At 42.9% G+C, this 15559-nt stretch overlaps 1 protein-coding gene across 1 annotated transcript; it reads left to right on the top strand.

Annotated features, from left to right (window-relative positions):
* Positions 1 to 3956: 3956 nt before the first annotated feature.
* Positions 3957 to 14627, top strand: LOC114622025 (aldose reductase-related protein 1). The gene is made up of 11 exons (XM_028768369.1): positions 3957 to 4151; positions 6671 to 6838; positions 7428 to 7544; positions 8667 to 8744; positions 10406 to 10528; positions 10794 to 10900; positions 11298 to 11379; positions 11835 to 11918; positions 12485 to 12567; positions 14287 to 14356; positions 14440 to 14627. The coding sequence occupies exons 1-10, from the start codon at positions 4086 to 4088 to the stop codon at positions 14327 to 14329; spliced, it is 951 nt and encodes a 316-aa protein (XP_028624202.1). The 5' UTR covers positions 3957 to 4085; the 3' UTR covers positions 14330 to 14356; positions 14440 to 14627.
* Positions 14628 to 15559: the final 932 nt, after the last annotated feature.

Raw genomic sequence — 15559 nt, forward strand, 5'->3', positions numbered from 1 at the left:
ATAATAATAATAATAATAATAATAATAATAATAATAGTTTATGCTTTCACTCAGGATCTAAAAGTTAGAAAATTTGCTCTCAGTCATTACTAATTTTGAAAACTTGATAAAATAATAGACACAACTTACGGATTTTAATAAAATTTTGTGACTTGTGTCTTAGTCAGTGTTCTGTTGCAATGAAGAGACACCACCATCATAGCAACTCTAATTAAAAAAAAAAAGTTTAATTTGAATTGGCTTACAGTTTCAGAGGTTTAGTCCTTTATCACTGTGGTGGGAAGCGTGGCAGCATGCAGGCAGACACAGTGATGGAGAGGTAGGTGAGAGTTCTAGATCCAGATTCACAAGCAGCAGGAAGAGAGATGCTAGGCCTGGCTTGGGCCTTGAAAATGTCAAAGCTGAACGAACCCCGGTGATACATTTCCTCCAACAAAGCCACACCTCCTAATCCTTCCCAAGTAGTGCCACTTCCTGATGACTAAGTGTTCACACATGTGAGCCTCTGGAGGTCATTCTTATTCAAACCACCACATCATGAAAGCACTTTTTTTGTATTGTTTGTTTGGGAGGATGACAAGATATTTCATTTACTGGTTCAAAAAAAGAAGCAAGGACCGATCTAAGCCAAGTCGACCCATTCTTGTCAGTGTGGAAACAAGTGTGTGCAAGAGGAGACTGTCTGCCAGGAATGGCTTTCCTTACCCAGCCAGAGCAGAGCCTCTCCCCTGGCATCCTCTTAGGGAGCATCATCCTTCTTTCTGTCCTTTGGTCCCAGCTTTCAGTAATATATCTGTTGTGCTGCCTAAGTATTCCCTGTGGAGTGAATACCCTTAGTCCCTCTACTCCCAGCTTCCCATCCAAATTAGAAAACAAACTAATGCAATTCCTACTTTGGTTTTAAACTATCCTCTAGCAGTCTTACTGCTTTAACTTTCTCTGAGACAATGTGATTCAGACCTATTTTTTCTTAACAGGTCAGATTTTATTAATTCCACTGGAGGAGAATAAGATCACTACCACAATTTTGAGCCATATTTGAATCAAGGTTTAATACTGGTCAGGATGATAGACTTTGGCCAGGTTCATTCCAGAATTCCTCCCAAATGGCCACGAGTTTCACTGGCTTCGTGCTTATAAAGGCAAACCTATGGAGGCGATCCACTTCCCACCTTTATCCAGTCAGGAGCACGCATACATCCTGATGTACCTCCAGCCTACATATGATCAAGTGCATCCAGTGCTGTTGGGTCAACCTAACTTTTCAGGGAAGTGAAAATATAGGCTTGTCAACTTAGATGAACATCAGCCTCCAGCATCTCAGGAAGTATTTGTCCTTGGGCAAGGGAATTGCAGGTTAGAGCATTGTTTTATGGATCTCTTAGGAACAGTAATTAAAATTTAAAACATAACTTTGGCTTTCACAATTCTGTAGGAAAAATGGTCCTTCCCAACACAATTTTAGCCATATAGCAACATATACTCTAGCTGGCTGGTGTGACAGCCCCAAACATAGCCAGGATTAGTTTAAGACACCTGGATTCTCTAAAAGCTTTTTCCTTCATGGGCTCTGCTACAAACTGGATCCAGAATATTCCTTGAAGAGCCAGATGTTAAAGACTTTGTCTTAAATTTGCCCCATTGGAGGATAGTGGAAATCTGAAGAGATGGGACATCTCTTAAGATAGCATGTACAAAGCCCTAAAATTGTTCTCTGGCATCCCCCAAACCAGTCACGGGGTGCATGCTTATCATCTCAGTGCTCAGAAGTGAAGATAAGACCATCAAAAGTCCAAGGTCACCCTGAGCTACATGGTAAGTTCTAGGTCAGCCTGGAGTATGTGAGACCCTGTCTCAAGTAAATAAAAGTGTGCAGGAGAGAAGGCTCAGTTGTTAAGAGCAATGCTGTTCTTGCACAGGACCTATATTTGGTTCCTGGCACCCATATTAGGGTTCACCACAGCCTATAACTTGAGCTCCAGGGAACTGACAACCTCTTGAAGGCTCCACAGGCACCTGCACTCGTGAACATGTATATATGTACACTTAATTTAAAAAGAAAACTAAATCTTAAGAGTTTAAACAAGAAAGTCAGAAATCAAAACAACAGCAGTTACGTAGGTAGGTAAGTGATCGAAAAGCAGTGAGTTCTCTCCCATAGGATTCAGATGTCCTTACATAGTCAGGTGATGATTGGAACCTAACTATGTGTCCAGTCTAGAGATACATTGCAGGAGTCTTATCAGAAGTTCATGAAGATGTCAGAGCAGATAAAAGTAGACAGTAATGGGGCTCTGTGTTGTCCAGCATTCCCTCTACCCACAATTATGATGTCTAGTCAGCCACGGCAAAGCAGTCTGCAGAATCTTTAGTACCAATGAAGCTTCAACCTAGCTCACTTGCTGACCCTGCCTCCTTCTGAATTTCGTTTTACTCCCTTTTACTTCTGGATTAAATATATGGCATTTAGGATCTTCTCTTTCCATGTGCAGTGGGATTTCAGAGGAAGGGGAGCGTGTCGAGATATCACAGTGTGAGACGGAGCTTGGCTGTGATTTCTACCTGACGTTTAGTTTCCTGTCTAGTATATCTGGTCTTCGATGAGGTGAGCTCTGTGTGCAGGCTTTGGAGATGTCCGTGTCACTATCCAGTCTCTATCCACAGAGCCTACACCCTGAGTCCAACTTACCTGGTTACCATGGTTACCAACTTAACCATGACAACTGTATGCCAGCACATTATGTTGTTTTACAATTCTATCTGTATTTGGTGGCTAGCTGATGCTCTTCTTTCAGACAGATTCTAGAACACACATAGACAATCTCCTGTGCAGAGACTTCATGGAACACAGAGGGAACCCTCTGCACATACCTAGGCATCTTTGGCAGTAATTGTCAGTGTCCTGGGATGTGGAACTTCCATGAAATGCCTACAGTGACATACTTAGGAATATTACTTATTCCTATTATAAACCAATTGAAGACCAACTGAATATCTGAGAATAGTGTAAGTAACCAAATAAATGTTCACAAAACCAAATCTTTTGCTACCATTAAAATGTATGTGGTAAAAATAATTTGAAAATGGTGTTTTAGAGCTGGAAAGAAGGCTCAGTGGTTAAGAGAACAAGCTGTTCTAACCAAGGACCCATGTTCAATTCCCAGAACTCACATTCAGTGGCTCACAACCACGTGTAAACCTCCAGGGGATCTGGTGTCCTATTATGGCCTATACAGGAACCTGCGCACACTCGCATGGACACATGCAAAAGTTAAAATCAAAAACAAAACATTAGGTCAAAATGGCTTGTTATAGATGTTTAGAAAGTTCGTTTTATGAAATTAACTTCCAAAAAAATATATAGTATGTAAGAACTAAGACATATATACTCAGAGACATTATTAATAACACACATATGCAAAGGCAGAAGAAAATAGCACTGGGAATGTGAATTTAAGTGATAGGAATATTCTGCTTTATGTTCTCACATTTATAAACCATCTTTGCTTTTCATAACTGAGTACATGACATTTCTTAATCACAAAAGATTGTTTTCAAATCAATCACAAGGTCATCTGCCAGTTTCCTCTGTAACAGACATCATCTTGTTCTTAATTCTGTGGCCAATGAGAGTTATTGCAAAGTAGTTACTGTAATACTGGGATGTCTCATTTTTCCTTGACATTTTTCCTTTCCTCAAACTGCTTGAAGACTCACGCAGTCACTAGAGTTAGATCCATTCCAAGGACAATGACCCTTCCCAAATAAACTTATCAATTTATCTTGGATAACTTTTCAACCTTGTTATTTAGATTCACAAACTTCTGAGCTGCATTCCCAAGAAAGCATACATTCTGCACCAGGGAGACTTTGCACTGTGCTGAGTTGAATCTTTGTTCAAGCTAATCAGTGTGACAAAAGATTGCACTGAAGTTCCTGTTCTCATGCCCCAACCCGTGGCTGTGGCTGCTTGCCAATGTGATAAGAGCCCGCCTCCTTTAACCAGGACATAAAAACTTCACCAGCCTTCTTATAGAGAAAGCAGGCGTTTCATCTGCTCACTCAGAGAAGTCCCTGCAGCAACCATGGCCACCTTTGTGGAGCTCAGTACCAAAGCCAAGATGCCCCTTGTGGGCCTGGGCACTTGGAAGGTGAGTTTGCAATCTTAAAACACCTGCTGCTTTTGAGGAGGGGTCTTGGCATTTTCTCTTCTTTGCAGAGCAGCTGCCTTGAGTTTGAAACCCCAGAATTATCACCCAATATCCGTTCATTTGGAGCTGCTTTGGATTGCAGAGCTCCGAAACGAGCCTGTTCTAGAAATGATGATAACTGCCTTGGCAGGGATCAGGTTTAAACTGGTATTTCAGGGAGAAAACTGTTTTTGGAGAAGTTATTCTCTTAGAAAGCTTTTCCTTGGGACTTCAAGGGTCTCTGTTGGTTTGTTACTACTGGCTGAGTGACTGAGAAAGGATAGAGTTATGAATGACCCCTGCTCCCACTCCTGCTCGTGATGTGAGATGATGCCAACATCTGAGTGGCCTGGGAGCCTGTGGGACAGGCAGAGTTTCAGGCCCCAGCCTAGGCTATAGGACTGGCCCCTGCAGTTTACAAAGACTCCACGTGGTTCCCTCACACATTAAGATCTGAGCAGCATGGGGGCCACAGAAGGGGAGTCAGCTCAGAGCCTGCCCTGGCTGTCTTAATCTCTGCTGGCAAGTTGCTCCATGGCTCATCCCAGTGCCCAGTGAAGCAGATTTCTCACGAAATCTCGGGATAAGTCTGACATCAGTCCGTTTTCTTCTAACTCTGCCTTCTTTGCTTTGTATGTTACGGACAACATGATAGTAGCCAGCTTGTTACCAGGAACTGTTTTTAGTTTTGATTTTGGTTTCCTGAGACAGGGTCTCTTTCTATAACCTAAAATGGCCTTGACCAAACTTGGAGTAATCCTCCTGCCTCAGCTTCTTGAATCCTGGGATTATAGGTGTGAGCCTTCATCCTTGAGTCAGGAGTGGTTTGGCCTGTGTCCGAGCCTTGTTTCTAATCTTCCACTGTTTCTCTTTTTCTCTTTACACAGAAGGTAGGTTCCCTCTTTGTTTCGGTACTAGATTGGGATCTTACTAGAACAGCAAGACTTGCAACCAGAGTAGAAACTTCATATTCTGTCAGGATACTCACCCTGAATAAATTTAGAGGAAATGCACTTTCAGAATTTCAAAAGCAGTTGTAAATATTGTGAGGAGTCATTTTCAAGGTAAGGAGACAGTGCTGCCATAAGGACTCTGTGATCATCAGTGAACATGCAGGAGGGTGACACTTTGGCCCTGGACCCCAGTATCTTTGAGTTTCTGGAAGTTCCTTCTCTTCATGATGGCATAGCTGTTGATCTCTGCCTTATGTGCTTCTCGAGGTTTAGTTTAAAAACAGAATTTTTAGATTGTGTGATACAGGAAGAGTTATTTATTTGCTGTTGTTTGAGAGTGTCTTCCGTAGCCCAGGTTGGCTGTTTGAGAGTGTCTTCCGTAGCCCAGGTTGGCTGTTTGAGAGTGTCTTCCGTAGCCCAGGTTGGTTTATAATAATTCATTACGTGACTGGGACTGGCCCTGAACTCCTGATTCTCCTATTCTATGTCCCAAATGCTGGAATTAAAACATGGGCCACCACATCCAGCAAGATGTTGTTTTGTTTTGAATGAGATGGTAATGTAGCTCTAGTCTCAAAGTCACTGACCCTCCTGTCTTTGTGCCTCTCATGGTGGGGATTACAGCCATGTAGCCCTATACTCTACAGAAGAGAGAAGTTATGAGTACTTATTTCCTTAAGCTAATACCTGACTTGGTTAGGTCAGAACAGAAGGTGATATTTCAAATGTTCCTTCTCTTGGTTTGTTTTCTTTTTTTCTTTTCTTCTTCTTCTTTTTTTTTTAATTCATAGGAGGATGATCCATTGTTATAAAGTTTCTGTTAGGTTTAAAACCCAGGACAAAAATATGAAGTACCTATTTAACAGTTTCCTAATTGTTCTTTGCTCGAAACAGTGATTACATATTGGATTGCATTTACTCAGCCTTACCTAGTGCCAGGTTATGTGCTAAACCCATCACAATCATGTGGCAAGCAAGCAACACAAAGACCTCATGAGGGAGGGCCCATAACCTGCTGTTTTGCAGTCAAGGTTTAGGGAAATTGAGGAATCTGCTCAGCCTCATACTGCACCACAGCAGAGTTCAAGTTACATTGCTACAATGGTTTTTAAGATTCTTCTAACTGTTTGTAGTCTGAGAAATCCTCCTCCGAATCTTGTTTTCAGGCTAGCCGTCAGTTTGCTAAAGGAGCCATTTGTTGCTCTCAGAAACTGAAGGCACTTCAAGATGAACCTGAATTGGAGGACTAGAGTAGGGCATGGGTCATTATCATGACAATGACGTGTACATTAAGACGCCATATTGAAACCCATCACTTTGCATGATAACCTAAAAATTTCATGAAATAAAAAAAAAAAATTTCACATTTTATTTTCCGGTGAAAAGCTCCCCAGTGTATGTTTTTCTCTCCTGTGTCCACTTGGAAACAGGACTCCAGCAAGGCTGTGGTTTTGAGAATCTGGTCTATGTGGAGCTCTTAAGAGGGGGTCTTGGGAGCATCCAGTGGTCTTTTCTGTTGCCTTTCAGTCTCCCCCAGGCAAAGTCAAGGAAGCTGTGAAGGCGGCCATTGATGCTGGGTATCGCCACTTTGACTGTGCCTATGTGTATCAGAATGAGAATGAGGTGGGAGAGGCCATCCAGGAGAAGATCAAAGAGAAGGCTGTGAGGCGGGAGGATCTCTTCATTGTCAGCAAGGTACAATGGTCCACTTGGTGGATGTGACTTCAAGGCAAGTGGGAGTGTCTGGGTGTGGGCAGCTTTAAGAGCTTATTATCCTTTCCTTATGTTTCTGCTTTCTCCCGGCCCTTTGCTCCCTCCCTTCATTATATCTCTTGGTAGATTTCCATACACAAACACACCCACTGTTGGAGTGGCCACACCTATATACGTATACTCATTGTCGTTCATCACAGGGCCTGACAGGCCCAGGGGTAAGGGAGTAAAAGGGCCAGCCCTCCTATTGCATCATAACGCTTGAACTTTAAGAGGCATAAGCAACTCCTGCCTTCTGAGAAATGAGAGCCACAGAAAGGCACGTAACACAGGAACAATTTTAGTCAATGGCCGACTAAGTTAAATCATCAAAACCAATACAGACATAGAGGAACACTTAGGAAGCAATGTTGACTTGCTGAGAGCTGATGACCTACTAAGTTGCATTTCTTAACTGATTTCTTATGCATGAATGGCTTGCCCTGGGGTGTACAAATCTCAAAGCAGGGACAGTAACTAAGGTGTGGCCTTTCTCTCCCTGGTCCTAATGTTCTCTTGTCACACCCTGCAGCTATGGTCTACCTTCTTTGAGAAAAGTCTGGTGAAGAAAGCTTTCCAGAAAACCCTCTCGGATCTGAAGCTGGACTATCTGGACCTGTATCTAATTCACTGGCCACAGGGATTTCAGGTTTGAGCTGCTCTTTGCCTTACCTCTATTTTCAGGGAGATGCTACAGAGTGTCTACTGTGTCAAGACTGTGATGCTGGAGAAGGATGAAGCAGGAGGTTGGGTTTAAGTTTTATCCTATTATCTGTTTATGACTGTTTTGCTTACAAGTATATATGTACACCATGCCCATGCTTGGTGCCTGTGGAGATCAGAAGAGGGCATGAAATCCCTGGGAATTGGAGTTATGGATGGTTGTGAAGCGTCACCTGGGTGCTAGGAACCACACCTGGGTCTTCTGTAAGAGCAACAAGTGCACTCATCTTCTGACCCATCCCTCTAGTCCTCAGAAGATCTTGTTCAGGGCCAAAAAGACACTGGTGTAGAATGGAGGCTGAGGTAATAGGTGGTACCTGGTGAGACTCATGCTTGGTTTTCTGCAACTGTGTTTGAAACAAACAGTAATTTCTGCTACCAGCTTAGATTAGCTGCAACTGGCCAGCCACCCTCCTGTTGGATGTATGCCCATGAGTGCCCTGGGTAGGATGTCTTGGGATAATTTTGCATATGTTCCTATTAATCAAAATATGCCCAGGGAGTGACCTCCATGTGAGGTGATATTGGCAGTTACCCAGGTCAACCTGAAGAAATACTGTACAGCATCTGGGTCTTTGCTCCCACAAATTGGAGAGTTGTGAATTCTCATTCTGTTGCCCTCATGAACAACCTTGGAGATTGTGACCTGGTCTCCAAAACTCAAGCCTTCTCCAGGCTGTAAGGGTAGAAGAAACTAGCGATTCTTCCCCAGATAACCATACTCTTCTCATATAATACCTCTGCCTAGTGACCTTGAAATTAAAATGTCCTCCAAGTTTACATTGGTTAATTTCCATGATGATAATGATGGCTTCAACAATATACTAGTGGATTTGGAGCCAGTTGAGCATTGCCAGAAATAGAGGACTAATATCCCATGGTAGACTGACACGGGAATTTTACAGGAATTCTTTTGAGTATTATGTTTTTATGTGAGTTCTCCGCAGTTTGACATAGGTAGTTCTTATTTCACTGTCCTGAGACAGCTCTTCACAGGACCAGGTATCTAAATGCAGATTCCAGTGAGATTTGTGTGTTTTATTTACAGGCTGGGAATGAGTTATTACCCAAAGACAATAAAGGCAAAATTCTCATGAATAAATCCACATTCTTGGATGCCTGGGAGGTAGGTTCCAACTTTTTTCAAGTGTGCTCAGAGATTTAAAAAAAAATACAAAAATAAAAACAAACTTCTCTCAGGTCCCCTGAGACTCCACCCTGGTATGAAAAGGCTCAAGCGCTCTGTATATAATTTCAGGACTATTATTCTCTAGTTCTTCCTCTGTCCTGTAAAGTGCTGTGTGTGGAGCTATCTGTGAAAGTCCAAGGACACCTACCCAGAGTGGGTTCTTCCTTCTGCTACATAGGCTCCAGGAAGAAACTTGGACCATCTGGCTTGACAGCAAGGACCTTTACCCACTGACACATTTCCCTAGCCCCATGAAACACTTTCAGGAACAAAACAATACCTTGCTGCAAGCTAGATACCAGAGAGATAGATACCAGAAGGACTAAGTATGTCAGAGAGTAAAACAAAAAAAGATAAAAAGGGCGGACATGACTGCTCTTATGTATGGTAGAGGAGAGAGTTTATTCAGAATATTCCAAGTTGTAGCCAAAGACGAGACTTCATGTGTCAGCTAAACACTCCTTGCTTGTCCCTGCCTCTAAGCCCTTGCTGCCCCTCCCCCATCCGTTCATGATTTTACTACCTTTCTTCATGGTATTTTTTTTTTTCAGACTCTAATGATTCCCCCGGGCTAAGATGATTCTTTCCTTTCCTCCCTCATCCCTATGCTATCTGATATCCAATAAGCTGAGGTAGCCTCGCACTGAGGGTGATGGCTCAGTGACAGAAACCTGAGCACTTGAACTTGGCCATCAGAATCTCAAGCAAGAAGCACATTGTATAGACTTACACACACACACACACACGCATATGATGTATATGTATACATGTATATAAACAGAAACTTAGAATGGATGAATAATGATAAATTCACGTTCAATATGCGGCTTCCACTATCAGGTTGAATAATCATCTTTGGGAAAGTTTAGAACAAGTTCAGTGTATTTAAGTAATAAATAAATAAACCCCAGATCCTTGAGTGGCTGCAATATGGGTTGGACAAGTGACCAGTGGGACAGATGTCAGGTCACCCAGATCTAGGCTGGGTGCCCCTGCCAGGGTCTATAAATCTGCAAAGCGATCCTTCTTGTATACCCATAATCACAACTATGCTAGAGGCTGAGGCAGAAAGATCACATTTCAAATCCTGCCTGGACTTCAGAGTAACTTCAAGGCCAACCTGTATAACTTAAGAGATCCTATTCAAAACTGAAATATGAAAGACGGTTAATAACTAGAGATACAGCTCAATGGCCGATTGCCTGTCTAACACATGGGAGACCATAGACTGAATCGTTAATAGCACAAAAAGACCAAAAACCAAACAACGACAACAAAGCCCAAAAAACAAAAAAACAAAAGGAGAGACCTTACACTGTGGACTGTTTCCTGGATAACCTACATCACACAGTTTGGGTCATTTTTGCCTAAGAGCAGACAGCAATTAAATCTTTACTTCTCTTTCCTCGTTACTTTTTAACTGGGGAGGTGTAGGAGGGCTGGAAGCAGCCATGAGGGTACCACAGTCCAGACCAAAATTCTTCTTTAGTGCTTCACTTAGCCTGCCACGCAAGAGCCATTTCTCCAACCCAAGGATTAAGCATGCCAGCATCCCTGTATTCTTTTAGAGCTCTAAACGATATTCTTCACTGTGACAGGCCATGGAGGAACTAGTGGACCAGGGGCTGGTGAAAGCTCTGGGCGTCTCCAACTTCAACCACTTCCAGATTGAAAGACTCCTGAACAAGCCTGGACTGAAACATAAACCAGTGACCAACCAGGTAAGTTCTGTTTGGCACAGGGTCCTGCTCCGTGCCTGCTTCAGCACTGGGAGGCAAGTTCAAGACTGTCTGCAGAGTCTCATCTCTGAGGTCTGTGTTCAGGATGCTTAGGGAGGTGGGAGGCAGTTCTCTGGGTCTGGTTTGTAGCACATCTATCAGTGGGTTGTGTTTGGCCTTTGTGTTGGTCCTTTCTTGTGCCTGGAGTTCCCACTGAGCCACTCAAGAAGGCTTGCTTCCCTAGTGATGGAGATGTTTTCTCTTGCAGGTCGAGTGTCACCCTTATCTCACCCAGGAGAAACTGATTCAGTACTGTCACTCCAAGGGCATCACTGTCACGGCCTACAGTCCCCTGGGTTCCCCAGACAGACCTTAGTAAGGCTTCAGAGTATTGGCCTTTTTTCCCCTATCATTCTTAAACTTAGCACTTTGTAATTTGATATATTAATATGTAATTTCCAAGGTACAAGATAAAGTATACCAATGGCAATGTGTTTGGCAACCCAAGAGGCATTGTGAGGGCAGAGTGTTTTGAAAATGATAGTATGTCTGATCCCCTGAAACACCCCATTTCTGATGTCCAGTGCTGGGACAGTCTTCTCAAACTGTCAAAGTACTAGACCCTATGTATGAATCCAGGGGAAAGATTCTCCTGCCTGCCTTGCAGAGGGAAAAAGCTGCAGTGCTCAGCCGTGACACTGCCCTGGCAGTGATGCTCACGGGCACGTAGTAGCCATGGTGATTTTCACTCCAGCCATCTTTCTGCCTCTAGTGCCAAGCCAGAGGATCCCGTAGTATTGGAGATTCCCAAGATCAAAGAGATTGCTGCAAAGCACAAGAAAACAGTAGCTCAGGTAAAATTGAGTATTTCTCCCTTTTATGTAGCAGTCCATTCTTGTAGTCATGTGTATAACTGTGTTGCTTGCTTTTAATTCCCTGGAGATGAAGAAATGGGAAGTGTAAGCCTGTTGGGAGCTTCAGAAAATACAGCTAGAGTTAGTGAAGCAAGGATCTGCTTCTGTCCTTCAGCTTCCTGCCAAACCCTCAGGTTTTGGGTTCAGGTGCCAACTGCATAGAGTCTAAGCCTATGACAGCAGGCTGCCCTCCTCATTCCTCGTTAAAATTCCTAGTTGTTTCTTGGATCAAGAGATGTAAGAAGGGTATTGGTAAAGTGTCCCTAACAGTGAATATTAATTTTGTTTAATTAATTTGTTAATATTAATTGTTGTTAAGCCATAGCAAGCTACTTAGATAGTTGTCATTTTACAAGAAGGAGAAGGTCTTGTAGCCTTCCCTTTGTTCTACACAGGTTCTGATTCGGTTCCAAGTACAAAGGAATGTGGTGGTGATCCCCAAGTCTGTGACACCCTCACGCATACAGGAGAACATTCAGGTAAGACCTGGGCTGTTTATCTGACATTCCTCAGTGGAGCAGATGAAAGAAGGGAAGGAGGAATCTTCTTCCCTGTTCTTCAGCTTCTCACCCCACTCCTTCATTGACACTGTGTCTTCCCTTCTTCCAAGCACTCTGTCAACTCATAGGCCAGAAAGCTGCCCTCAACAGAGCTGAGATGATTGAGCTCACAGATGGTCCCAGCCAAATCTGTCAGGAATGATGACAGCTGTGGCTTATACCACTGAGAAGACCACTGTCTATTATTGAGCACTTAGATCATAGGCGGAAGACTGTGCTAGCCAACTGCAAATTGTCTTGTAGACATATGGACTGGACTTGAAAACTTGTCCTCTGGGATACTTTGGGTGGCACAGTCATTGTACACACTTAGCACACCTACAAACCAATCTCTCCCCTCTTAGAACACTAAACTCTATAAATAACCCACTCTTAATTTAGAGAATAATGTGTTTGTTATGGACGTATTAGGGAAATACCTAGAACCTAGAACCTCACCAGCATCTTCCTTGCTAAGGATAGTTTTGGAACTCTTGTCTTTCCAGGTCTTTGACTTCCAGCTGAGTGAGGAGGACATGGCTGCCATTCTCAGCTTCAACAGGAACTGGAGAGCCTGTGGCCTGTTTGAGTACGTGGTACCGGGTTAAATAGGTGGTGATCAGGCATTTTTCTAAGGTTGAAGGGTTAGTAGGAAGGAATGGAAGGCATGTGGGATTATGGGATGGTTTTTGTCTTCAAATACTATTTTCTGGCAGTTGTGAAAAGTTAAAAACAGTTTGAGTCCTGGGGAATCACTGAGAGCAGAGGCATTGTCATTTGATGCTCAGTTTCTGGATCTTACACACAGAGGGAGGATTTTAAAGAAAGGAGCTGTCACCCAGTGATGTCCTGCAGTGTGCTATGGCTGGGAATTGTCTACATGTTTGGAACATAACACTACAAGCTTCCTGTTTCCAAGCTCATAATCTACAGAGGGAAACTGAAGTAACTCTGATGTGTGTGTGTGTGTGTGTGTGTGTGTGTGTGTGTGTGTGTGTAGAGAGAGAGAGAAATACTATAGAGTAAGATAAATAGGGCAAAAGGTATAGCTACCTTTCATAATAGACACTTTAATACATGGCTATCCAGGGAAAGCTTTGTTCCCAAAGTAGCAGATGAAGACAGTAAAAGATGAGCAACATGGATATTTAGGGATATAGCATTCTTCACAATCATAGCAATCATTGAAAATGCTCTGATGTAATAGCTCAGAGTAGTTGGATGGGATTGAGAATACTGTGGAATGAGTGTTATTGTAAGGAAACAAAAGTTGAGGAGATTTACGTTGAGACTATGGACAGGTCTGTGATTTTAGGTCTGAAATAAGCCATGAATAGAGGTCAGCATGATCTGATGTGTCTTAAAAGATTCACAGTGACTTGTGGATTGAGAGACTGCTGTAATTACTCATGGAAAAGATGGCAGTCACTGGACCTGGACCATGGTGTCAGGGAGGAAACAAGAAGATCAGAATTTAGATAAATGGGAACATTGAAAGAGTACAGAGATAGCCGACTATATCATGCCTCATATCACATTTTTGCTTTTGTGGACTGTTTCATTTCCTCCTCAAAATTAACAGTTAAAGCTGGTTTTGTATTTTTGTTTGCTTTGCTTTTGTTTGAACAACCCAAATGTAGATTTAACATTTTGGTAAAATCAAGGGTTTGACACGCGTTTATTATGCCTGTTGGGTATCAACTAGGAGTATATGTGAAGCCAGTGGATTTGGTGGTCTCAGAAGTCAACTGACACTGGGTCCTAATCCAAAATCTACTACTTATTCACTAGCACTGAGGCCTTGGGTAGTTTGGGTGATGTCATAAAAACACTTTTCTAATCTACAAAGTAGGGATGACAACATTAATCACAGCTAACCTTCACTGAATACTCATTGAGCATACAGCAGACACTTTAAGCTCTTTGTTTCTATTAGTGTCATATCTACTATTCCTAGCCAACCTGTCAATCTCAATAGTATTTCTTGCTTCACCGCAATTCAAGAACTTGAGACAATAGTTCTGAGGCCCTCAGCTATGTGCCAGCTTGCTTATGATCTCTCATGACAACAATTAACTGGTGACCAAGTCACTGATTCCTTGCAGGCCCTCCTTCCTTAATACTCCTCTGATATTTTGGGAGAAGGTTACGTTGTGTGCCTACCCCTGCCCCCCATGTCCCATGTTCACAGTCTTGTTGGGGAAGAGATTGGAAGAGTACAGAAATAGTTGAATATATCATGTGATTATGCCTCGTATCACATTTTTGCTTTTGTGGACTGTTTTCTTCTTCGTGTTTGTTGCTGCAGTGCGTGTAATGAAGAGGACTATCCTTTCAACGCGGAATACTGAAGTTAATTCGCCTGATGAGATTGCCTAGTAGGTTCCTTCTTCCTTGTGTGAAACTCATTCCTCCTGAACCCTATTTTAGCCAAATCTCTCTAAAATCAACTTGGATATAGGCTACCATCTGGCAACGCAGAATTGAAGATTTTGTGTTCATCAAGGAGCAGACTCTCACAGGGAAATGTGACTCCAGAGAAACTAAGGACAATGGCTCTCACTAGTGAGCAAATGCTTGTCGTCAGGAACACGTGGTATGGTAACACTGAAGACACAATGATAAAACAATAAAAAGTAATAATAGTAACTCCTGTAGTATGCTGTCCATTGCTGTGATAACCACCATGACCAAAAGCAATTTGAAGAGGAAAGGGCTTAATTGGTTTTATATGGCTCAGTCACAGTCCATCACAGAAGGAAGCCCTGGCAGAGACAGAGGCAGGAGCTAGGTCCGGAACTGAAGCATGGACCATGGAGGAATGCTGCTCACTGGATTGCTCCATGGCCCATCCAACTTGCTTTCTTATACAACCCAGTATCACTTGCCCAGGAATAGCATCACCCACAGAGGACTGGGATCTCCTACACCAATGAATCATTAATCAAGAAAATCCCCTTCAGACATGTCCATAAGCTATCCATTGGAGGCAATTCCTCAACTGAGGTTCCCTCTTCTTAGGTGACTCCAGTTTGTGTCAAGTTGACAAAAAACTAATGAGCATGGTCACTGAAGCATCCCACAGAGTTTGAAGTGCTTTCAAGTGAGTGATCTCATTGCATCCAAAATCTCATAAATCCCAGGCAAGGAAATAGAGGCAACAGGGAGCCAAGAACTCGCTGATGGTCCCGTGTAGTATGTAGCTAAAGCAAGTTTCAAAGGAAAGTGCTTTCAGGGACAGTGTAAGGCAGTTTGATGGCCCCTCTCTACAAGCTTTCACCTGACCCTCTTCCCTCCACTTTCCCCAGAGACTTTCTCAGTTACTTCCTCTTGTTGTTTGCCCATCTTGTTCAGAATATGCTGTCATGCCAGAGATCGAGGTGCTGGCAGCAGAGTCTGCGAAATCTACAGAAGTGCCTCTGTTCATTGAGAGAGAATGGCACCTCTTAGTGTCTTACAAACCTAATACTGGTGGCCAATGTCGCCCAACATTTGGTCTAAGTGCAAAGAAAGGAAGGAAGGAAGGAAAGAAGGAAGGAAGGAAGGAAGGAAGGAAGGAAGGAAGGAAGGAAGGAAGGAAG

The sequence above is a fragment of the Grammomys surdaster genome, unplaced genomic scaffold, assembly GCF_004785775.1.
Source record: "Grammomys surdaster isolate TR1022 unplaced genomic scaffold, NIH_TR_1.0 186, whole genome shotgun sequence".
Taxonomy (NCBI): Eukaryota; Metazoa; Chordata; class Mammalia; order Rodentia; family Muridae; genus Grammomys; species Grammomys surdaster.